The sequence below is a fragment of the Saccoglossus kowalevskii genome, chromosome 2 (genome assembly GCF_978046115.1).
Source record: "Saccoglossus kowalevskii chromosome 2, keSacKowa6.1, whole genome shotgun sequence".
Taxonomy (NCBI): domain Eukaryota; kingdom Metazoa; phylum Hemichordata; class Enteropneusta; family Harrimaniidae; genus Saccoglossus; species Saccoglossus kowalevskii.
In genome coordinates, this window is record NC_140642.1 from 33,889,858 (window position 1) to 33,917,856 (window position 27,999).

Genomic DNA, 27,999 nt, shown 5'->3' on the forward strand with positions numbered 1-27,999 from the left:
TGAACCACATTAATATTATTTTCATCAAAATTATTCTGGAATACTATAAACCAGTCTAATTTAGTTTCAGTGGTTATTAAAGTTTATTGTGATCACATGTGAAATATGGTTTACAAATAATATTAACAATCGGAGTGCATAACAGTACAAATCCGTGGCATATGGCGATCATTCGTTTGTTCTATTGTATAATACATAAATGAACTTGTGATTAGAGCAAAGTGTCGAATTCCAAATGATGAAAACGATGCACAGCCTTTCAAAAACACCAATATGTTGCTGTTTTAATTATTACAACAAAACAACAATTTATTCTTTTCTTTTGCAATTAATACCCACCTGATGTTCATGTGGCTGTCAAGAAATGATCTATTGGTTATATTGGTTAAAAGTTGAAACTTGTCATTTAAACCACGCCCACCAATGACTGCGAAGCGTACCCCTACGAAGTCGCATGCTGGGACGCGTACTCATAGGAAATCGAAAGTAATGTCCTATTTTTTGTCAGTAAAAGTGATGTCGATATTTACAAACATGCCTCTACTCATGAACTCATGTGATTTTAGCCTGTGTGGTTATCGTCGCGAGAACAATCCGCTGGCATTTTTGCAATTCACATCGCTGTATTTTTTAACAACATTGCTACAATGAAACAGAATATTGCCTACAATTAAACACGCTAAAAGAAACATTGCAACAGTGTATCAATATTCCAAGAATAAGAGGAGCCACAATTCCACATTCCCTCGTACATCCATTATCATTTCAGGGACAGCCAACGAGTCGAATGCAAACACACCCGGAAAAACTGTATGTTGCGCTAGTTGATTAGACTATCCTAAATAAATATAACAATATTACCCCTACAACATTTTCGTTGTTTATCTCATAGTTTGTGCTGTTTTCCCGATCGCGACGTTCTGTCTTAACCGGCTATTTGACGGCGTTCCACAGCCGCTTGCGCCATAGAACCCATAAAAATACACATGTACCTCGGGGGACATTAATTTAAGTAGTGTAAATGTTTGTTTTGTTTTAATAAATTAAAAAGCAAAATATTGGTGTTTTTGAAAATTAGTGCATCGATTTCAACATTTGGAATTCGACACTTTGCCCTAATCCTAAGTTTATTCATGCATTCTAGAATGGCAACTACATGACACGGATTAGTACATATATGTATACATTTTAAGTGTTATAAGTGTAGTTAATTGGTATAAAACAAAAGTTTTAAATTACGACATGTGTACATACAATGCACAGCAATACCCGTTTTATACTCAAGTCTTTATTTTATCACAAATACGAAATCCGATGTTTATAAACAATTTCAGCAAAAATATATATCACATATATAATTTGTGATAAATGAACATGTTTTAAGGTATATGAACTTAGATATATTCAATCGATATCAAATATTATATTTATATCAACTATTATATTATATTGAAGGAATTAATTTACAATCAATCAATCAGATGATTGTTACAAGTTACAATAAGTTACAGTTCACTACAATAAAGCGAAACGAATCCACTGGCAGGTAAGTACACAACTGTATAATAGTCAAATCAAGAGACAAAAATAGTCAAAGAACAGATTTATGGACCTAACGGAACACTTGAAGTGATGCCAGATGTTTCGTAAAGAATGAGTACACCGTGTTTCGAATGCGACTTCCGTCATATATCATTGTAACTCGTGGTCGCTAGTTTTACAGGTGGCATTCATACCGTATATACAAGATCCATAATGAAAAACCTAGAGTTGTGGATTGCGCTCTTCACTACAGAAAGATTCAGCCATGGTCGTGACTCTTGTCTGTGTGAACACGAAAAAGTAACACATATATTAATTTGCTACACGCGCATGCGCATTTATCGAGTTGTCATGCACATACAAATTGAATATTCCCAATATTTAAAATATATAAGTGCCATACAGTATAGACTATGCAGCACACACTGGCTATACTCATGTGCCACCATTGTTGGTATTATAATAAATTAAAGTCACAATTGGCATTAAAGGCGAACTTATCAGATAATAATACTAATTGGGATACGTACGGTTGTATCTACATTACCCTGATACATCTGTCTGTACCTGACGAGTTCTTCTTCAGCAAGTCTACACGAGCCGCTTGTATGAGGGAATACGCTGTCATTGTGAACTGTGCCTTGAGTAAACGTCATGACAGCTGGTGGTGCTGCATCTATAAACCGTAAGGTGTCACGGTATTCCAATATCTGGTTAGGAGATACGGACATTTACAATTTAGCAAACACGATTTTTCAGGTTTCTTGCATGCATATTTGTCAACACTAATATAAAGTCTGTCCGTTTTCGACATTGTGATTTTTTTTTTCGTAAAAAAATTGATTTTTACGAGATAATTCAGAAATTGGTATTAAGAATAATTTGTAATCAAATGAATTCCCTATGCATCCATAAATCATTTTCATAATTACCATATGCATTTTGGAATAGCAAATGTTACATTTAATTGTTAAATCTGGTGTTAAATATCACGGGGAAATGCAAAAGATATTTAAGATAAGTGCGATGATGTCACACGTAAACTTGCCTTTGGCACAAAAACAATGCAAAGCGTAACCGTTGTTGAGAATGTAATACACAGGGAGGTTAGAATGAATTGAAGATCCTTCTGTAGAGGACTGAGGAACATAGTTGCAGGTACTCCAATACAACACATAACTGTGACATTGTAGACAGCAAAACCAATATAACGTGAGTCATTAAGCTGAGGATATTTGACCTTTAACGTAGTAAAATACAAGTTTTGTGTTAACAACACTGTTTATGTATAATTAATGATCATATACATACACCAATCATAGAATATAACATTTAACAGCTTAACGACAGCCATTGAACTATTAATTGACTAATCCTATTAATGAGTGAGTTTATCCAATTTTATACAAAATCTAAGCAATTTCATCACATATAACGATGAACAGTGATTTCATACAATTTAAAATACCCCCACTACATTCCCGGTGGTTGTACTATGTACCTGTCTGGTTTCCCATGCTAAGAAGACACCAAATAACAATACCATTCCTTTATAACCAAATAGTAAGATTACCCATACAAGGTCATGCTCAGATATACATTCCAATATTACCGGTACGATCGTCACGTCCCTTCCACTTGGATCAGGCTGTAATTGACAGAAGTGTATGGCGTGAAAACCAATATATATATATATATATATATATATGTGTGTGTGTGTGTGTGTGTGTGTGTGTACGGACCGGTCCATGGAATTAGTTAATACTTGTAAAACAGCTACGTTTTGTTTTAGATTTGTACATAGTCGTTATTCAAATTTTATTCATAAAAATTGTAAAAAAAACATTAATTAGGTACAAATGACATAATGCAGAAATTGGACACAAAAAGGTGGGCAACATTATTATTAGAATAGTTGGAACAACCAGTGATTGTAGAAGTGATTACATTTTGTAAACGATTAGAGATTTCAACTTCCTTGGTGGAATCACTGACTTTATCTGCTTGCCTGTACCGAGTCTCTACAGATAACTTCCCCTATCACCTTTAGTATAGTATACTCGGAACACAACAATTAATTCGTCGTAACGTAATCTTGGAAACATTTATGTTCTCATCTCCATGGCAATATGGCACTAATTCTAAATCTACACTGATAAATCACTGCATAGCATCAAGCGAGTATAATTTCTATTATTGTTACATGTGTATATTGCCGCCATGGAGATAAGAAATAAGGAATAATCAATCAACACATTTTATACTTGGCTTGAACACATGTTTTGGGGTGTTTTAATTCACAATTGATAAAACCAATCGCAATGACTACGAACCCATAGAAATGTTAAACAACTTCACAAGAAATGAAAACCAAAACATGTAGTACTTACATACGATGGATATTCAGTTACATGTATATAAGGGTGGTCGACAGCACTCCATAGAATCAAAATGATAACGTCAAATGCCAACATTAATAGGACAATTCCAAATAAATGAACGTCGCGAATTTTCTATAGAAATAAAGTTAATAACGTTCAGAACATTTTTTAAAGCAATATATTGTTTTGCGATACCTAATAATGGGCTGGTTTTAAAACATAGCTTCAGAATTGCTTTAAACGGTATCTGCAGGGCGCAATACATCTCATCTGTAACAATCTTGTCTTTATTATTTTAATCTTTTCTGTCCACATTCAGATACAAAATTTTACTCATTTTAAGGTAGAGATGCAGGTTCGTGGGCACTTGGAAGTGATTTTTTTTTTATTATCTAAACAGTCTTTGCTATAGACTGTTAAAAGTTGGTAGAATTGTGAATAGTGGAACATACTCAAAAAACGATTTTAAAATATAGATAACAGATGAAAACATTCTCTCTTTTAAATGCTTAGCAAGATTTATTAGTAAGGCTGTACATAAATAGTAAAAAAGAAACATGGTGAAAAAAAGAAATGACGGGATCTCCATATTATGCACTATATTTAACTTTTAACAAAACGATAATACATTTACATTTGGAACTGCTGCAGCCATTTTAATTATGAGCATTAGCAAACTTCTTACTGAGTGAATTGTTATGCTAATTAGCAATTATCTCAGCTTCTTTTTAGTGCACATCCCAGAACTTTGAAAAAATAGCTCCTAGACGCTTTGACCTTTTGTTTTGAAATTTTCACAAATTATTGACAATGTGTTTATCTTCAAAACGCCGTCGGGGCATTGTTTTTGGCTGAACAGTGTTACAACAATCTTACAGACAACTAGCCTGTGGGTTAATTTATGCATAAATTTGAAGTATTGAAATTTGAGCTGCTGCCCTACAAAATTGACAACTGGTAGACAGTTTTCAAGACGGCACTTTCTTCATAGTAAACAGATGTACCCATAAACCAATTTTGACAGGAAACAGAAGCATGGTTCAGAAGCTATTTTTTTTAAATCACTTTTGACCAAAAAAACACATTTTTGTGCATATTTCAAATTACAATGTCCGTAAAAAAATGCACAATTTTAAAATTCATACAATAAGCTTTCCGAAAATATATAGTTTTGTGGACAAGGGCGGTCATCTTGGTTTCCTAATTAACTAATTAAAATACCTGTCAGGTAAACTGCATCTCTACCTTAATTTTAAAATTAATGTAAATAAATTGTACAAAATTGTGCAAATTTATTTTCTGGAATGTCACAAAAAAAAAAAAATTAATCAGTCATGCTGCTCTATATCACATTCCGTGCAAACATATAAGATAACTATAAGATAAACAGTAATGAAAGGTGAAAATCGTTAATTGAGAATGAATATCGTTGCAGTTGAACTTGCATACGTTATTCATTAATTAAAATATTATTCACAAGTGTGTATATGCAGTGTGTTAGTCTGGTAATTCTGTATTAATATATTGAATAATTAAATGAATAAAAAAGATACAAAAAGTAATTGTGAATGTTAGATTTGATATTGTACTTTAAATAAACTCACCACTGATTTGACTTTTTTATTTGTAAATATCTTATGTACTCGCCATGTCTTACTGAACATAGAACCAAACCCCAAAGTGAATCCAAGACAAAGTAAATAGTGTTTCATCTGTGAAAAAAAGTTAAACCTTCTTTGTACGGAACAGCCACTGGAAAATATATAAGAATTGCACAGGGACAATCGTACGTATACGTATCAAATATTTTAATTTCAAGATTTAATTACCTGACAAACAGCCAGAGCATGAACTCCACTTTCCAATCCGAAAAGTATTGTTGAGATATACACCAATAAAGCCCCAACAACAATCATGTTGTTCAAGTTTGGACTGGACATTTTAATAAACCTTTATAACAAAAATAAACAACGTAAATCCATGTCACTATTTATTCGTGTTACACATTATCAGAATACAACAGGACTACCTTCCTCGGCATTTATCGGAATTTCATTACTGACGACGACACCGTCGCAAAAACAAAACAAAAAACATATGCGCGGTATTGAATTCATTATATAAATTATATAAACGTTATAAATTAAATTTGCGATGCATAAACACAAGTACAGTGTCATAAGACGTGGTCATGGTTTTGCGGGCTTTAATTCAATTACTTGCACAAAGTTTACAAATTAAAAATGTGACAGATGGTCTCAGTTTCCAACCTACAATTTCCTAGCAATCAACGTATCCAATCGGCAATTACACTGACACGTAATGTATATAAGTTTCTGTATTTCTATTTATTTGTTTCTATCAAATCTTGGTACACATGACTGTCATATACATCGAGTTACCGTTTCTGTCGATGCACCACGTTGAAAGCCAAGAATGACAGTGCTAAGATGGATCCACAGGATATTAGAACACAGGCACTATAATAAATAATATTACTGATTTTCACGTGTTGTGTTTCTGTTAGTCCGTGATCACGTGGAATGTCGCCACCTAAAATGGTAAAAACACGGGAATAATTATATACATTTATTACCAAATAGTTCACAAACTGAAAACTAGGTTACCGTTGTTAGCTCTGGCAAAACATGTAATCGACTCAGTTATATACGCACTTTAAGAAATTTGCTTTTATCTCAAACAAATATATTTGCTAACCTTCCCAGAAGAAATTGGTATCCATAATAAATTCGTCAGTGTCATAATAGTATGTTCCTATAATAACATGAGATTCACCTAAATAAGCAAAAAAGTTAAATATTGTAAACTTGGGATCTGGAAGCAGAAAACATATAGAACAGCATAGAGCAGATTACGAATTGTCGAAGTCGAATTGTATTTGTTTTAATGGCTGGAAACATATTCTTACCTACTAATTGATATACATCAAGACTCCCTATTCTATCACCGGTTTCGGTAAACATGACTGGACCCTATAAACCAAAAATTAAAAAGATGAGACAATGGGAAAATGCGATCAAAACGATCTTTTCTATATAGTAGTTATACCAGCAACTATACATAAAACATTATTTGATTTTTGGTGGTACAGGTTTTTTTCTTTAGTATTTTCTTTTTATTAATCGTCATTCCTTCTCCTTGTATCCACACGGTGTATTTAATTTTGGACATGTACGTCACACATGATCACGCCAAGAAAGTGAGTGGCGTAACATATCTAGAAGTCTGATTCAATCTTTGTCACGATAAACAGAACTCCCTTCACACCCGCCTACAATCTGTAACATATACTACATCTAGACGGCTCACATTAACCGCTCAACATTAGGAAGATTGTGTCATGCTTCATTGATCGTCAATTTCACACCACAAATATCCGAACAACACGTCAATAAAAGCCAGAAGTCACCCAAACCACAATGAAAGTACGTTCAAAATCGTCGTATTGAAGATAAGCTGGCATTCTGGATAGCATGCGGAATGTAAAATTGTATTTGCGTTTGTGTTGCCAAACTGCATGTTGTACGGTAGGTAACTTCGCAACCATACGGGCTACATTATCGTTGCGAGTTTATACGGATATGGAAGCTTGAGAAATCTCGCGTCGGTATGCATCTCCTGCGAGTGTTGTGTACATTGAAAAGGGAATTGTATAAATTCAAGTGTGATTACAACTTTAATAATGGAGATGGTATTGCAAACTCACAGACAATCCTTCAAATTTCAGGTTATAAAATGCATCCAAGAACACAGCTGACATATCCGAAGCATCATATGTGAAATTCTGCAAGGTTTTATTGTCTGGTAAATTGTGCATTGATTCGTTTAAGGTCAGTGCCATTGCCCATATGCTGTCATACGCTGGTGCCGCAAATACACTGTAGGGCATTCCAAGTGAGGCAGACAAATTGCTGTACTCTGCACGGAACTGGTCGACAGTCTGAAGGATCAATATGTGTGTTAATAATTAAGAGGTTATAATGCATATGTCTCCTGCGTAATGACTAACTGATAAGTGAATGAATGAATGAATGAATGAATGAATGAATTAACAGATAAATCAAACTTATAGGCATATATATGAGCATGAAACACGAGATTCGAACTCGGCAAATGCGCATCGCCACTGTAAGTGCTCCCATAACGAATAATTTACACGAATTCTACATTAATAGTACCCGCTCTCATACTAGTATCCTGATCCAGACTAAAAATAGGCATGTCAATGTAGTTCATGTTCATTTATCAACAAATACAAAAGACTTACAATTCCAGATGATGGCATAATCCCGTCATGTCGAATTGGTGCTTCGGCGAACATTATCATTCCTTGGGCTGCAGTCTTAATTTCTTCCGGAGTACAGTCCACCGCATCAACGTTCTCCCACCAATAACTACCATATCTAGTTTTCAATGTTTGCATTGTAGCTGTTATCCATACATACCGAGGACTATACATTTTGTTTTTGTATGCCTGAAAAAATGCACATTCATCAAGGTTACCATCAGCAAAAGAAAAAGCAGAAAAAACAATAAGTTTAAAAGAAACAGTGACACGTTATATAATAGTTATTGTTTTACCTCACAAAAATGGGACACCATGTCAAAGTTATAGGTGAATATAATGCGAGCATCGGTTTTCTGTGAATACAAAAACATAAACATGTTATATATCATGACATATATTTTATTTGGATGTGATGTGTGCAAAAATGTGTTTTTTGAGCATGTTCATGTAATTTTGCGTTCATTACAATGGGAAAGTGCCTGGTCATTTGAACGCTGCGTTCTATATATGCCAATAACAAATGTTGCTTGAAGAAATTTGAAATTACCGTCATGAACAATGTCAAATATATGCTACAGAATGGTTCACCATTTGAAGTTAGTAATTTTAAAAATGCAATGAATTGTGTCAGAAGTCTAGAGGGCGTTTAGACTACACACACAATTATGGTCATATTATGGTCTTTTTGCTCACAAAATTGACTTTCTATCCATAATTTAGTTTGGTAAAATTTAAGCACAATTGTATGCGTACTTATTCCTTTCTTATTTTTATAAAATTGTGACGGATATATTGTTATACATATTTACTATACTTATTTTTACCCCACAATTGTGAAAAAATAGCTTGAAAAATAGGATGCAAAGTATTTTACACAATACGTTTTCAGTTAAAGCAAATACAATTATTACAATAAACATGCATTGTTTATCAGAACTGTCGGCGGTTATCCAAAACAGAATTGCCAATGCAGGGAACAATGATGATTTAAGACAAAAGTAAAAAAAAAAACATCATGGAAGATAGCTATTGAATTGCCCCTACCACACATATTATAATTACATAGGCTGAGTCAGACAATGCAGTACTTGGAAACACAATTTTAATATAAGAAAAAGGGCATTGCTAGAAAACAAGTATTTAAACCACGAACAATCATGGCGCAATAGACTAGCACAGTATGGTGATCACTTGGTCAGATGAAATTAATCAATGTTGGAACAGCTTAATCAACATATAATTACAACTCTTATAGACAGATATTTATCAATAGTGACTGATTGTTCATTCGTCCAATACCAGGCAAACACCAATATGATGGGATACAAATGAACCAACTCGCATGCAAATATGGCCCGACAAACGTTGATTTGAAAAGACTTTATGTGCCAAGAGTCTTATAAACCTAGTTGTATTCATAACGAGTTAACATAACATATGTACCACGTTCTAGCTAAGGTTAAACAGGCCATAACACATAACAAGCAACATTGGACACACTCTGCCTATTAAACATGGTGGTCGAAACAATTTAAACATGGTCATTGTCAATTATGGTATTTATGTTAACTTTTGTTATTCATGGTCATTGTCAAACATAGTAATCCATTGGCAATATATGATCTTTTATGGCCAGAAATAAATCAACAATGTTGTAAATTACCTGTAAAATGTCAAACGAGTCGTGCATACTTTTGTCTCCTACATAACAATGACCGATTGGCGATTGATTGAATAAAAGAATGAATGAATGAATCCAAATTACAGGCATATATACGAATTTATGAACTTGCAACACGTGATTCGAACACGCAACTCGGCAAATGCACGTCACCACCGTTAGCTGACGTGCTTTCACAATAGTATTCACGAATTTACCTTGGAAGCACCCACTCTCATAGTAGTGTCCTAATTCAAACGAAACATATGTACATCGATGTAGTTCATATTAGTTTATACAAAAAATATATTTTTATAAAAAAGTATGCGTCAACTTTCAGTTAACAGTTATGATTTAGTTGGCACATGCTCCAAACTATATAGTTGAGTACATAGAGTTTTATAATTCACTCTATGTTTTTGTTGTATATTGTACATTGATTATTACGTTGGGTTATAGTGTATTGTAACATTATAGTGTATTGTAATAAAATAGCCGCCTAGTACATTGTACACCCCCTCTCTTTTTCATGTCTTGCTCGGATCGTATATCAACTCTTGTAATAGAATCGTGAAGACACGTGAAGACAGATCAACAAGTAGATACATCCGAAGTGCTGGGATGACAACTGATACTTTACAGTCCACGAGTATATTGTTTCAAGTCCAGCAACCAGGTGGCTGATGATTTTTGATCCCTAAAATATTTTCCATATTTGAAAACATCCGAAGAGGCCTCTTGAAATAGATACACTTGTTTATGACCTCCAATTGAGAAATTTAATAGCACCCAAGTAGTGAAGCATATTTATTACAGGCGAAATATCATCTTCAGGTATCTCCCGAATTGCAGTATTACTAAATATGGATGTAAACATAGCCCGGTTTGGACAATAACAAGATTCCTAAATTCTACCTAAAAAGGATATTTAGAGAAATTGGCCAATGAGAGTGCGAATCCAAATAATTCCGTAGAATCTGAGTAATACTTACTATGCCGTATTTTGTATAAAAAGGCCTGTTTTTCACTGTAAACTTGTCTCTGACTACGGACTGGGAGAAGACTGTCCAAGTTTGAGTTTTGCCTGCTAAGTTCACCGTTTTCCAGCGAGAGCTTATGTTTGATGTGGGAACACGGCGAAACCTGACTCGATACTGATTTTCATAGTTTTCGGGTAAGCAAACTGATAACTCTTTTAATAGACATTCGAATTTGAGACAGGATCTTTGTCTTCTCTCAGTTAGTGACCAGAACCCGGGAAAAAGCCTCCCGTTATTATTTCAGCTTTGGAACAAGTCTGGAAACCGAAATTGGCAACGCAATCGCTATAATAGTTGTTAAATGGTTTGTGAGATCGCTTAGAATTCACAGAGAGGTACTTCATTACAAAGTAGAAACCCTAGTAAGATGAAAATTCCGGACCTAAAATTCGGCGTATTATTAGTCGTGGTTCATTAATTGATTTGTTTCGACTCTTAAAGGTTATATAATGTTTCAATGGGCCGTGAAATTATAACTAGAGTTAATCAAGAGATTAGTGGTGATAGCTAAACAAGAGTATCTTAATTGGTTGATCATCGTGCCTGTGGTGAAACCAAATACTCTCATTGTTAGTTGACGGGTTTACAGATACTTGTAAAGTGATAGTGTCCAAAGTTCATGTATTGATTTACAGTGGAATTCAGTTGGCATAGCAACCCAGGCTATGGGAAACTGAGTAGCACGCAGTACTGCCCAATGTCATCACGAGACTCTGCGTCTAAAAATAGTGATATCTCATTAAAAATCCAGACTTGGTTCAATAGCTCGAGTATAGGTTTGAGTCCAAGTACGCTCTGTACACTTTTATAAAAGACTGACCTTAATCCTTGTAAAAACACCAACCGCAGATATTGTCAATCTTTGATGTATTTCTGGAACTTAATTAATTAGCATCTGACCATACAAATTTTCTGTATCTCTTCTCTCTATTTTTGTGTTGTATTATTAAACCATTTTAACTTTATATTTCCCTTGTCTGAGTATAATTTATCGAAATAGGAACTGACCCGAGTTGACCCCTTCGCTCTTCTGGTATGATCTTCCATTGTCATGACCCAGTGTACCAGCCATTCATTAGGAAATAAGCCTTCAATTTATGATAACTGAAGCCGGACCTTGTGAATATGTGAAGCTAAATTACCTTTAATTTATTTGGCAACGCTACCTTACGCTACCTTTTCGAGACGTCGCTCATATTCACTAAAGTAGAATTCGTGCTACTGTTTAACCCTCAGTAGCACAAGGTACATTAACCGAAGGGGTGTTTGGGGGATTGCTTCCTTGCAGAGTTCCTCCTTGCTCCCCAACGGAATTTTGTTACAGTATTGTAACATGAAAACGGCTGTTTTGTAGAACACATCTCAGTATTCGTTCGAGGAAAAAATACAACAAGAGTTGTCGGAGCCATCTCGATGCTGGGAAAATAATAATATTTAAAGGTGTGTTTTGGAGCAATAGATTGGCGAACAAGCAAAAAAGCAATTTCAAAGACTTTGACATTGTTTTAATGAAAACTTGAAGTATACATGAGGGCACGACGTACGTGTTATTATTTATTTCGGAAACTCAATTTTTAATTGAAGGAATTAAGCTAAATTAAATAATCATGTTTGTTTATTTTGAACCTTAGAAATGACTACTGTTCAACTTGGGACGTTTAATTGTACTTAGCGTATGTTACTATGACAATCAACCGAATTCGAAAAAAAACAGTCGACAATGACTAAATGCATGGCCACAGCTAAATTGCTGTTTAATTGATATAAAAAATCAAAGAAAACAGAGAAGGAAGAGAAACACGAGCGATGTAGTCGAACGACAGGCATTACGGCAGCCATGTTTGTTTCATCTCGAGCAATACAATAATACCCACGATGCACTATTCCCATAAGCGGGGTATGTGGAAGTTCATAGCCAAGCGTACTGCGGTCAAGAACAAGGTAAGGAATTACGTGACCAGACCATCTCAATTTGCCGTCGATTTCCGGGTTCGGGTGCGTTTCATACAAGAAGATCTATACGCACTATACCGCCGAGTGTAGCAGACATAATCCCGATGGCAATAGGAAGTTCGAAGGACGCTAATACAGTTGATTTATAACAGACGAAGTAAATGGAAATCACTTCAGTCGCAGACACAAACGTATTTAAATGAGTTGGTAAACAAGAGACGATGGCAACTCCATGTTGTGCAGATTTACACACTACTAAAGTTCGACTAATGTTTACAAACACCACGGTCAGTCACACAAAGCCCCCCCCAAATCCAACGGGATTTTTAAATGCATTAGGGAACACGAGACGAACAATTATTTGTGCATACTCCACGTTATGACCAGCGTGAAAATGGCAATTTAAACTTTGCTTGAAGATTTTCCCGGGCAGATTTACGTAATACTACAGTTCGGTAACACGGCCAGTCACACAAAATCCATCAAAATGGAACTGCAAGTCGTATAATGCCAAAACAGTACTATGATTTCACAACTTACGTTCGCTTTTATTGATGTCCTCTGTACACCAGTAAATGTCTTTCCGTGCGCAAGAACACAAAGCCTAAACTATCAGAAATTCATTCGAGTGATGGTATAACAAAATAACTCGTCACTTCAATTTAAATTCAATTTATCGAAAAAACTATAAGAAACATTTTCATAAACAATTTTTATTATATAAAACACTTTGAAAAGAAACAAGATTCATAAACATAAATCTATTTGAATACATTTAATGGCGTTTCTTCACACCACAAACTATTGGAATCATGCACACGTGTGAGTACTTCGGTTACATATTTTATAGCTACGCCCAAAATAGTCCATCATTTATTGCGCAACTGTGACCAAATGACATCATTCTGTTAACATCAACACATTTTCATAAAATCTCCATGCACTGTTTGACCTTTCATAAGTGAAATACACTACAATTTACTCCAGAAAAACAATTTGCTTGGTATATTCCTACATTCTTGCATAGTAATGATGGGTTCAGACACATTCCAAGCTGAACAATTTTCTTGGACTAATAACAAAGCTGGTCAATTTTTTTCCCAGCAATAATGGTACTTACAATAATCGTTTTTCATCTACAAAGTGCAGTTGCATTTCCTGCTAACTCAAAATATACAATTCTTAATACTTATACACACGGATATTATCAGGACAATATATGTACAACATGACTTCTAGACTATCAAAACTTTTTTTTCTGAAACGCTGCAAAACATGCAATATTTTACATTACATCACAGGGTAATAGTAGCAATGTGACAAAAAATCATATCAAAGATAAATGAATGATGCTACTACAATTGTTTGTATGGAATTGAGTGCGGACTAATACAAAAGTATTAATACTTCTGCAGATTTGGAACCAATCAACAAAGTAGCGTCTGTTCTTTATATGCGCCTGTAAGTGTGCTATCCCACTAACAGCTCCATCCTTCCATACTTTCAAATTGCCATGCAAAATTACTAGATTCGACAAACTGTTACTATGCCCTATAGCTGCAATTACAACATATCTGTCATTGGTAATCTGGTAGCCCTCGGCTAATGTGATGAGACTAGTTAACAGCTCCACACACAAAACAAAGGTCACAGGCATAGGCAATATTGTTGGTCGAAGCAAAACTGAGCTTACGCTACTCTACTAATTATGATACTATACGAACAAGCCCTAGGACTACGCACTTCACAATGAGCTATATTTATTTCACTATTCTCCTACTCGGGGACTTAAAATACCAAAATTCAAACTGGTTAGCATTAAGTCAGTAATTATTTTAAGTCAGTACGATCAGAGGCTTTGACAAATCTTTATTGATAATTTTTTGAAAACAGATGAAGGATTTGATAAAATATTCTTCATAATAAGCAGATAACTTCAAAAATATATTTTTATTTCAATAACAATTCTGTTGCCAATCTGTCTGTAACTTGGAGGACTCTACTTGTGACTACTCTGCCTCAATATTAAATTATGCTCTGCTCAGTCATGTTATTACCGGTGATCAGACTAATATTCCACATGATGTACTTTACCAGATTGTATCATGTAGAATGATGTTCAATTAACCTCAATATATCAACTGTAGTCACAATTTGAGAATCATTATCGACTCAGTTGAAAGATATACCCGACAATATGCCCGAGTCAGAGTGAAGGCTAGAAGAAGTGAAGTGTGTTGTCAATGCTCTCAATTAACTGTCTCTAGGATAGGTGTGTTGTCTGTGCAGACAACCCTTCAATATACGGTTTGTTTGTAGTTCATACTATTACAAATACCTTATTAAAGGACTTTGTCTTGCTAGATAGTGAATATAACATACCCAACTGTAGATCTTTATTGAAAAGGTTATTTAAAGGAATTTGAAGTTTGATCTATATCTGATGCAACAAATACACTGCATTGGTGATGTACTTTCCATCAACAATTCTAAAGTTACTTATTATATTCCAATGATATAAGCTCAATCAATCCTTTCATCCATAATTATCTTCTCAAGACATCTATCCACTTGCACGTTAAATAAAAGTAACAGAGTCAATATCTTGCTGTCCTCCTTGAATTTAACTCTAATGGCAATCCATCTAGACTGTGTGGCAAAAGATCATCACTTTTCCCTAATTTTGTAGTAAACGTGGTTGAATTAATTGCCACACTATAGGTAACCAGCCACAAAGTACAGAAGAAATAAATAAACAGCGGAGGTGACAACCAAAAATAAATATAAAGGACTAATGCATATACGTTACTGAAATTTAATTAATTTAATATCAAGATTAATTAGTATATTGAAGTGGGTGATGTTCTGTATAATTTCTCCTATTTGCATATGTTCTGTATAAGTAATGTATATATATTGCCTTAACCCACTGTATAATGGCCACTCAAGACAAAAAATAAACATTTCTTTACTTGTGTTCCAAATATAGTGACATACAAACCGTCAAGGAACCTGTATCTTGGTCGGTCGGTCGTAGTAATATACTTTTACTATACGTATAATATATCTTTTTTGCATATGGTGTATAGATTTCTCAACTTTTATGATATGGTAGAGAATGCACTGGAAATGATTACTTTGACAAATGTCATAGACTTCTGTATCTTAAACGGCTAAGTCAAGGCGTTTTAAGAGAACGTCTTATTTCAAACATTCAGTCATTTCTATGGCGTATAACGTAAACTGATGACAAAACATGGCACATCTACAAGGCAGGTGACCTCTGACTGTTTAAACTCCATTTGACACGTTATTGATGTTACCGGTATGACAGAATATCCTCAATTTTTTGCTCCTGATATCACTTTTTGTACATTACTTAGTGGAGATGTAGATCTCAGGTTTCACATATAAATCATTTGATCACGACACAGAATGATATGTTGCTGGTGCTGATGTGGAGCAGAATGTGCTTACTATTTTTTGCAACAATTTACATTACTTCTTTCTCTTATTGATTTGAATTCATGTTTTGTTATTGTGGGTTTTGTTTTGTTGCTTGTAGCCAGTCCTTATTTGTTTGTTCTTGAACTTGTAAAGAACTCCTATACCACAGATCTATGGTTGGGTATGTTGTTTCACTGGTGAGATATTATAGCGGAATAACAAGACACATTTCGGCAGTTTTACATGTTTAAATAATGAAGTACTGGACCAGTAATAGAGTTAAAACGCATACAACAAAAACCAGACAAGAGTGTATAAACACGGGGGAGGGGTGTCTAATGAAGTTAGTATGTCATGATAAACTAGTCTAGCTTCATCGTCGTTAACAAATTCAGCCATTACTAAGGCAGAAATCAGAGATGTCATATTTAGAATCTGGCATCTGGAGTGAGCATGACTGATTTGCTATAGAGTAAGGGCGATATACAGGTGTGTCACACTAAGCCTCCAACTCATTGACACATTAACCAAAGACTCTTTATCTTTCATTAAATGTTATGTCACAGTGTTCGTGACAGCATGACAATGAATACCCATCAGTTCACTTGCAAGCAATACATAGAATCAGATCTATTTGGGCTTTTCCCTAATTGTCTGACCGAGAAAGTGTGTGGATGAAATTAACAGTGTGACGACTTTCACTCATTACCACACACAGTATTTGCCGGGATGTCAGGGTGGCGCACATGGCAACATCTATGCAGAACTACTCTGGTAGGCAAAATCTCCTCCGTATAAGCAGAGCCCCCACCAGTATTACTGATCTATCATGAACAACTTTTTCTACTACTCCATTTCTACTTCAACTACACAGACTACTCTATTCCCATCGAACAACTGCTTGTTAATTTCATCGCCGATACTGACAATGTTAGATTTTGATCACAAGTAACAGCGACTTTGGCAAACTTGGTCAGTGACATTATATTTTGAAATCTGACATGTTTCTTGCAATAAACAGTATGCAGTGTCAAAGAAGTGAAGTGTTATTAACATGTCACTAAATACAGTATAGGTGAAAAGAAATAATTAGGATATAATAGCATTGGGTTTGATAGCTACATTATGTGTGACGGTGATCAGGACCAGACCTTTTAATTGGGTCACCATACAGGTAAGCACATTATAACTTATTTAATCCTTGGGTATTGGAACATTGAGTAAACATAGTTTGCATATAGTACGTAGTAACGATGATCGTTCAGCAAGATGTGTACTTAGACATATCAAGAGTATACGCCTAATTCAATCCTATCGTACTACCCTGAGCTGATCAGAAACAAGAAGACCGAATAAATGGTTTTATTAATTCAGCCAGTGCATTAGCCGAGAAGAAATCCAAACTGCTTATTTGCAGACTGATTCACAGGTTTTGTCATTGTCAGATTGACCGAAATACGTGCGGCATATTGGGTGTCATGTTTGTAATTACAATGTTACTATGTGTGCCGGACTGGCGCGTTCAAGTTTCTTAATCAGGTGACAGGACGAGGTATTTATTTAAGGCAAGGCAGAGATTATTAACTTATGTAGCAACTTTAGCGAGACAGGATTTTATTGACACTGAAAATCACAATATTAGATCTCCAAGTCCGACTATACGAAGTTTTACCAAAACAGTTTTATTTAAGACAAAAAAGTACACACTGATCCAGAACAGTATCTTAAAGTCGGAAACCCAGTATTACACTGTAAATCTATGTGTTTTAAAATAAGACACATTTTTGTCCCCACTTTAAAATCATTTTCAAGTGATTTATAATGAAACATATTATAAGTGTTTTTCTTACAATCGCAAATGAGTTATTTTACAACACTACTGTTTTAAAATTAAACAAAATTAAACAGCTTGTCCCCACTTTAAAAACACTTAAAGTGTTTATAATCTGCATAATTGCGAGAAGTGTATATTATGAAAACACTTTTAGTGGAACATTTCAGGGATGTTTTTGCTCATAACACATTAGAAACACGATTTTAAAAGTGTTTCCACCATAAACATATATATATATATATATATATATATATATATATATATATATATATATATATATATATATATATATATATATATATATATACATACATGTATGTGCTTATTATCACAACACTTTTAAAAGTGTTTTTACTGGTCACACATTTCTAAAGTGTTTCTACCAGGAACATGTATAAAACGTGTTTATTATCACAACACTTGTTAAAGTGTTTTTACTAGACACACTTTTTGTAACGTGTTTCCACCAGGAACATGCATAAACCGTGTTTATTATCACAACACTTTTAAACGTGCTTTTACTAGTAACACATTTGTAACAGGAACATGTATAAAAAATGTTTATTATCACAACACTTTTAAAAGTGATTTTGTAAAGTGTTTATAACGACACGTAGAAAAATGTCTCAACCGAAGACATGTTTTAATAGAGTGATTTCACTGGCCACACATTGAAAAGAGTTTCCACCAAAAAATATGTACTGAAAAAGTGTTTATCATCGCAACACTTTGAACAGTAAAACACAATATTGACAAGTGATCGTAACAGAGACACATAAACAAAATGTAGCAAATGATGCGTTTCATGATGAGGCAGTTTACACTATTGTACAGTAATCATAACAAAAAAACCCACATAATCAAGTAAGAATGTATTCATAAATATAAACATAATTAATGTTTCAAGGTTTCAACACTCGACTATGCATGTTTTATACAATTTCATCAGTGTAACTAAAACACTTTTCTTACAAAATGTTTTGTCTTGAAGCACTTTCTAAAACAAACACACATGTAATGTTTCAAGGCAAAACACCCGACTGCATGTTTTATAAGTGTTTACATATATGACATGTACAAACGTTCATAAGAGTAACTAAAGCAATTTGCTTTGAAACTATTTTAATTTGAGGCACTTCAGAAAACAAACACACATGCAATGTTTCAACCTAAAACACCCGTCTAAATACAGGGCACTTTGTATGATTTGTATGGTATGCATCTATAGTGTACACAGTCATACTGTGCATGCGATAAATTTATTGATTTTAATATTTTGCGAGTGTGCATACCATGGACCTGTCACAAGTTTAATAACCGATGGAATTACACATGCATGGTGTTGTAATCTGGACGACGTTGCACTAAACAGGCATCAATTTCCTGTGATCTAGTCATTAAATCCAATGTCTTTACAGCTCTTATTCTATTGACAGAGCGTCGTTGTTGAATTGCAATATTGCGATGAACGCGCACCTGTGCGAATTTAAACAAGCTTCTCTAAGCCTCTAATAATACATAACCATTCAATTGTTATTTAGAAGTGTAATTATACAATAAATACAATAAATACAATATGAAAAGAAATATTAAATTAGAAATAAAATTAGTTTGCTACTTCTTTTCAAATATAACATACATTTCGAAAACGATGGTGGTCCTTAATGTATGTTGCGTGTTCAAGTAACTGGTAACTTTTGTCGTGCGCACGCTTATTCATGATTGAATTATACTTTTGGGAGTGTGTGAATAGGTGGCATACTCGTTAAAGAAGCAATAACAAGAAGGGAACTGGAAGTTATTCTAAACAAACCTGAAGGTATGATGATATTGTTACTCCGTTATGAAGCGTGTGGAAAGTGTAATTGATAGAGCCAGCGTCGGCAGTTGTGTCCTACATTGATATTTGCAGCGGCCCCATTCATTTCTCTATGTGAGGGATAACTGATTAAACGCAAGTTCGTGACAATAGTCGTGATTATAAACACGTTACAAAATGTGTCTAGTAAAAGCACTTTTAAAAGTGTTGTGATAATAAGCAAATTTTTATACATGTTCGTGGTGGAAACACTTTACAAATTGTGTGTTTAGTAAAACCACTTTTAAATGTGGTGTGGTAATAAGCACTTTTTACAAATGTTGTTTCTAATGACACCAATTTACATAATGTGTTATTGGCAAAAACATCCCTGAAATGTTGCAATAAAAGTGTTTTCATTATATACACTTCTCGAAATTATGCAGATTATAAACTAAAGTGTTTTAAAATGAGGACAAGCATATAAACACTTTAAATATTATATCACAAAACAGTAAAAATGTTTTATTTTAAAACAGTAGTGTTGTGAAATAACTCATTTACGATTTTACGAAAAACACCAAATGTGTATAATTATAAATCACTTAAAGTGAGATTTCAAAGTGAGGAAAAAATGTGACATATTTTAAAACACCTATATTTAGAGTGTATATGTGTAAAAGTCACGGTAATGTAATTGTTTATGTCATTGTGTTATCCAATGTACAATACTATTTACTTTTCTGAGAATCTCCAGTAGATTTCTGAGTAGACTCAGCGAGATTAGTTTCCAAGCTACCATATGATTATTGATAACCCCAATAACATCACGATTTTGAAGTTTTTTTAAATATCATTAAACAACGTTTATGTTAGGGGTAATAAAAAACGAGATTAGATAGTGCCCTGGGCACTAGAGTAGGTAAAAACGCTATTTTTTTATTTCCCTGTGCGGTTGCTACGTTACAATCAGCGCGCGTGACAGAGATATGTCAGAGACAATTTTATAACAAGTCGTTCGTGAGTACATTTGCTTCAAAATTACTGCTGTGTCGAAATACCTGGATCTACACATGCATGTGCAGATAACAAAATATACGGAGTTGTCTTTATTTTCATACTATGCAGCACTTAATACAGTATTTTCTGATTGGCTTAATGTGGTTTTACCAGAAGTAGATCTAGTTACCCCAACGGTTTCAGAAGTTGCACCCGTGCAGTGGGTCGTTTAGAAAAATAATTCTTTTATCTCAGTTTCTTCATTTTTTATTTTAGAAAACAAAATAAAATAAATTCAGGATTGTAGTCATATAGATTCATTCTATTCCAAATTAGACAATCAACGTACCGTGCGTATCCTCCGCAATTATAAAATACATCAATTGCATGTGAATATAAAAATCTAAAAAAAATGTTCAACTAATTATTATTCCATGAACATTTTGTCCTTCTATTGAACATGTACACTATAAGAAGTCTCACCTTAAGATTCCGTATGGCATTACCAGGGTCGTCTTCGGTTGGAAACAATTCTAAACCCATGAGTGTTATGTTATTAGCAACCAATGCCTCCGCGAGTACCTTTGATGCCTGGTGAAATACAAGTCGACGTTATGCAGCTACATATAGAGCAAAATGGTGGGTTTGGGGTGAAATATGTGTATGTGCAAAGCCCATTGCTAATGATTGTCTTACTTACTAATATTTGTTTTAATATCGGTTACCCTTGACATACTAGATATAACACTCATTTAGCCTTGATATTACCATCTATATTTAGTATATGCTGATTAATATTGGAGGAAGAGCATATAGTATTATCTGTAACTCCAAAACAGGCTCTGATACAAATAGGGTTTTGGTCAGTGCATGCCGTTTACGGTGGAGGATATAGAAAATAATGCCTTACTTGATTGAAAGAATTGTCGTCTCGATGCATAATCGCCACTTGTTTCCACCCAAATTGTCTCAAAATGGCAATACGTGCTGGTGCAAATAGTGTTTGCGGCATGGCTGTCCGGAAATAGAATGGAAACCTTGAACGATCGGATAATTCTGGCCAATTGTTACTACATGCAATCTGAAACAAAATCACAACACACAAATTTGCCCTATTAATTAACATTTTGACAATATAGGTTTGTGTTATGTACCGCCTTCACGGTAACTATTTCCAAGTTCAATTGACAGAACATTCACAGGGCAACAATTTATTTCACAAGACTAAACTTTAAATTTGCAGAACCAAACTATCAGTCTACAGAACACGAGGGAATATTCTGTGAATTTAAAAATATACTGAGAATGTCTTGTGAATTTTATAGTTATGCCCTGTGAAATTAAAGTTATGTCCTGTGAATTTAATGTTTTGTCTTGTGAATTTAAAGTTATGTGCTGTGAATTTAATGTTTTGTCTTGTGAATTTAATGTTTTGTCCTGTGAATATAATGTTTTGTCCTGTGAATTTAATATTTTGTCTTGTGAATTTAATGTTTTGTCCTGTGAATGTAATGTTTTGTCCTGCAAATTTAATGTTTCGTCTTGTGAATTTAAAGTTATGTGCTGTGAATTTAAAGTTATGTGCTGTGAATGTAATGTTTTGTCTTGTGAATTTAAAGCTATGTGCTGTGAATGTAATGTTTTGTCCTGTGAATATAATGTTTTGTCTTGTGAATTTAATGTTTTGTCTTGTGAATTTAATGTTTTGTCCTGTGAATGTAATGTTTTGTCTTGTGAATTTAATGTTTTGTCTTTTGAAATTAATGTTTTGTCCTGTGAATTTAAAGTTCTGTCCTGTTAATTTAATGTTCTGTCCTGTGAATGTAAAGTTGTTCCGACAATTGAGGACCACTGTAATAAAACGTTTATATTAATTTATAAATTATGATATAAAAATAAACTTAAAAATATATTGAATCGTACAAGCGAACACCATCAAATCGATTTTACATATAATTACTACGTTTTCAACGTTGTTTCATACCTCACAGAATTATGTGCTTGGCGGTGTTCTATTTCAGGCTCAATTCTGAGGTCCACACAAAATAACATTTGTAATAAAGTGATCGGTGCTTACCTGTAAAAGATTCCACCATTTAGCCGTCTCTGCTAATGCAATACTCGATTCTGATTTCATTGCTCCAAAGAGCATTATTTTCTGTGGCGGAGACTGTATCATGTCAATTAAATACCGCATTGCCACACCCGCATCACCCTAATAAATAAAATACAATGCGTTAAGGAAATAGAGAAGATCTTACGAGTGATCTTGCAATATCTAATTTACTACATATCTTCTATATCCCATTTATTTACTTAAAAGCTAAAAACTAACGCAGACATCTTAGTTCATGAGCGCGCGCGTACTCAAACAGGGGCGGCGTCACGAAATTGTGCCTGGGGCGAGATCTGCTCACCATTCTTTGCGCCTCGTAGGCGTAGATGGTTGCATTTTTTTTAGGAAGCCCTACTGCCAGAAAATCATAAAGCGTCCTTTCTCATTTGCTTAACCGCCGAGAATGAACACCGTTTTACACCGTTATTTTTGGCCCATAGTTATATTTTGGGTGCATTCAAGCATTAAACCTCCTACAATCCGTGACAAATGACCACTAGCCATGAGGGAATGATATGTGGTTTTGTTTTAGCCAACATCTTAGGGCCCCTCACCAATTTACATAATGTGTGAGGGCTGAGGTGTTACTGTCAGGGTCCAGGTTATAGGTGGGCTTTATGGATTTGTTTACAAATCATAAATATTTTAGATAGTCAGTAGTCACATTAAATCTATCAATTTGCTTGTATTGACCAATCAGATTGGAAATATAGAATATTATAACATTGAACTGCAATGATATATGGGATTAATCAGTCCAGTGGCAATATCAACCCAACGAGTGAGAGAAATATCATCTTGGGCTTTTCGTGTGTAGTATTCTTTTTCTCACATCACCTCAAAATACGTTGTTACAAAAAGAAAAACAAGCTTGATGCGTGTTTAGAGTCGCTAAAATGAGTGAATGTATTATTCCGCATCACAAAACGTACTTCTTAACATCCGCTGAATGTACAAGTGCCAAGCACGTAGAAATCAGATAACAATATATGTTTAACCTCACTGCATACACATTAATACAGATACATATTTAGCTGCTGAAGGAAGCAAAGCTGCCGACGTTTCACGCGCACGGGTAGGTGATGATGCCTGTACTGCCGGCACAATCTCTGTGGCGAATTCACCGCCGAACGATTCACGTCTTGCACACGAAATTGTGACACAATAGGTTCTGCATTTGGTATTGATATTTCATGTACTGACATTTATACATAGTGTGTGATTGATTTGGAGATCTCACAAACCAATCGGTCAGAGTTGTGATAAAAAACGAAGATACATATATGTGTGTCAATAAATGTATGTTCATTTCTATACAAACACATATAAGAGGGGTGGATTTCATATTACAGCTTACAATGTATTAATAGTATTAGGCATAAATTAGATACCTACATTAGTGTTCACTTCAATCAGCTCGATGTGGTAACCTGGTAGAATGCTTGGATCGTTGTTTATGTGTTCTATTGCCAATATCACTCCTGGGTATGCACCCCCTGCCCATATCAAATGTTGACCAGTTGTTATGAAGAATCCTCCAATGTACAGGGGTATTGTTGTGTTGTCGGCTGTGAACAGAAAATTATAGTCATTAGTGAAGAACACATACAATTGTCTAAATCTCAAATATTAATAGACTGTTACTGATGTATATCCTCCGGCACAGAAACACGTAATTGGTTGCATTGAATAACGCTTGGTGGGTGGGAATGAAACTTTATTTTATTACATAGTGCCCTAGGCACAATGGGAGATATAAATGCTCGTCTTTGTGAATTATAAATGTATGCTGTTCTTTGATGTGTGAACAAGATTTCAGAATGCTTTCGGTTTTCACCTTTTAGATATGGAAATTGTTGGTATTATCGATAATATAATTAACACATTTTCAATAATATTCATTTTTCATACGAATAATATCAGATAGGTAATAAGGCTGAAAACATAATAGTGCTACTCAGAGTCTGTACATATACATTATAGTATAAAACAAACAGTAATGTGCACGAATATATATATATATATAACTGCTATGTCACAATGAACAAAGTGAGCAAAAATAGTTTAAATATAATACACTGAAATTAATGTAATTTCAAATGACGGGGACTGAGACGCTTCTTTACTTTTGTTCGATGACATTCGTTAGACTACTATATAATACTTGAGGCGTTTGGATACTCTTGGTGCCCATATTGCCATTAAAACCAACCTAAAACGTAATTAGTGTAGTTGCAAGTTAAAATAGATTACATTTCGTAATTTTGCACCCTATATGAATCATTTCTTCTGGGACAGTTTTTCGTGAGCTAATTGTACATAATATCACGGCGCCAAAAGTACATATTTTCCACTGTTCCCGGATATAATTACTAGCATTTCACGTTATTTCTATATTTTGATTAATAACAGCTACTGTGCAGCATGAGCAATGCTTGCGGCTACGACCATCACATCACGTCGTGTCCGAGATCACACGTTGCGACTTTGATTTTCCAATAACAATACGTATGCATTCGTGAAAGTTCCGCATAAAATCATTGCAAGTCATTTTATAAGAAGCTTTCGGACATGACTGCTATTATGAAACGCCTACGTGAAAACTTAAGTGAAGCGGACTTGTTATATTTGTTCACAAACAAATGTACTTTAAATTTTACTCGTGTGAACAACCTTGTAAGTATGATGAAGCCCGTATTAACGACTGTGGTGATTTTAACGTCATTTAAAATGTACATTCGAGAATGTTTTTTCATATTAAACTCATCATTTGTTATTTGTAGCTTTTGATTCAGGCGATCTCATCTCTAGAGTGTGAATACTGTTCTTAGAGTTCAGATTGTAGACACTGACACTAATGCATGGATTTTATCTGTCTTTATATTTGTTCAAAACGCATTTCAAGTTTTCAGACATGATGCTTTTAGGAGGAATCTTTATTTAACTATTTGAAAATAAACTACTATGCAGCTTTAACTTTAAATCCGCAGATGTACAGTATAGTATGCACTCGAATATATCCACCAGATTCGACCAATATTTTGAAAAATTTTAAAGTGGTGCATACTCAAGTATATGTGTTTATCTTTTTAGTTTTTGCAAATGGTTAATTTTATAGTAACATTATGCGGTAAAATATGAGAAATATTAATCTTGTAAGGAAGTGATCTTAATAACCTCAATAACCTAGCAATACATTTAGCTTTATAAAATGATTTGTGTAGTTTTGATATGCAATGCAATCCAAGCAAGTAGACCATTTGACAAATGTCGCGAATGACTTGTGGTTAGCAAGAATTCCATTCTTACTGTAAGTGAATCGTATCCATGTAGCAGTATCAGATTTCCCAGTAATACTTTTATCAAAACCAGAAGCAAACTGACAATTCATAACAGGAAAAATCAAACATGTGTATGTGTACCTCAATTAAATTGTCCATTAGATAGTTTTTCTTATAAACAAACTTGTTATTTACAGTGTTTGCACAGATTACCGAGTCCACCGAGTAGGAATATTAATTATGTTCACTTTTAGTGTACTTTTAAGTTTTATAGATTCAGTAAGGTTTCACTCAATGAAAATACGCAACCAAGTTCATTAGCCAAAGCATCATGGCATTCCCAGACGACCATTTTGCTTATTTCCACAGAACTGATCTGATATAAACTGTGCATACACTGATAATTTCCGTAACCACGACATATACGAAATTGCGAGTATAAATATTGTACTGCAAATATACCAAGAAATAATAGTCACTGAGATAATAACAGTATAGAGAGCCGCATTAATTTACTATCATATGCTATACCACATACAGTTGTTCTAATTTAAATTCACTCTCTGGAGCAGCATGAACTCCCACAAACGTATGATGCTTTTTATCTTGAATGTTAACTAAATCGCAGCACGCTTTTACAATTAAGGTGGTTAATGGTGTGTTGGTTGTTCACCTTTCCTGAATACATGATTGAGCAGATGTGGTGTCGTTTTTAAAGAGTTTCGTAGCTCCTGGAGTCTCGGTACATAATTGACGTAATTGACTAGACCAGACTCCTATTTCTTGCTCGATGATGTGGCAAAATTTTGCAGCCACCCAGCCAACTTCAATTCAATGTAGGTGGTTGAACAACATAATCACGGTCATAACATCAATAGCTATATATGCCAGATGTCAACATTTGCAATGTCAAGTTGTGAGGTGAATTATATTAAGATGAAAAGATTCTGCTCATTCAAAATGGCAACTTTAAACTTGAGTTTGGTTGTCATATGTCTACGTGTTCGGTTTCCATGAAATGAGTAATAATACGTAGTAGTTACTAATAAAATATAATTAACCTTTACGAGCGGTGCCGATTGTGGTGAATATTCATTAAATGTCAACATAATTGCGTCTTTTCCTTTGTTTTAACGTCAATGATGCTGGAGGTATATCGCTCACAAATACACTCACATACACTCACGTGATATACATACTGACAGTACACGAATTGTTAACCAAATATCGGAAAAGCCAAAGAGATAATGACAATATCGTGCAATGCAATCTATTTTATTTTATTTTATTTATTTGTTGCTACCTTTTTACATCAGGGACTCACTAATAAGTAATTAGGAACTGCAATATAATTATTGGAAAAAAAAACCACATACTATATAAATGGAAAAAGAAACGGACAATTTAAAACTTAAAGAAAATACAAAAAAAATATCTTTTAAACTTAAAGTAAATGATTCTAATCTACATAATCTTTTCTATAATCCATGGCATCAATAAGAAATCTTTTCACAACTCTATCAATCTCTTCACATATCACACAATTGTAATGCTTGGTGATGTCACCTAAAAAGAAATATAGTACTGCTTTACCCTTTGTTTCGTCATTTTCACATATGATGTGACTAATATTTGTCAT

The 27,999-nt window shown here is 34.2% G+C and overlaps 1 protein-coding gene across 1 annotated transcript; it reads right to left on the minus strand.

Annotated features, from left to right (window-relative positions):
• Positions 1-1,764: 1,764 nt before the first annotated feature.
• Positions 1,765-27,999, minus strand: LOC100372827 (gamma-aminobutyric acid type B receptor subunit 2-like). Its single transcript, XM_085505792.1, has 19 exons — positions 27,829-27,999; positions 26,389-26,458; positions 24,475-24,647; positions 23,041-23,178; positions 21,874-22,044; positions 21,447-21,554; positions 8,526-8,585; positions 8,212-8,418; positions 7,651-7,884; positions 6,853-6,916; positions 6,642-6,719; positions 6,326-6,476; positions 5,753-5,873; positions 5,528-5,635; positions 3,933-4,055; positions 3,044-3,190; positions 2,591-2,782; positions 2,073-2,252; positions 1,765-1,824 (listed from the first exon to the last, which is right to left on the minus strand). Exons 1-19 carry the CDS (start codon positions 27,997-27,999, stop codon positions 1,765-1,767), a joined length of 2,556 nt encoding a protein of 851 aa, XP_085361918.1.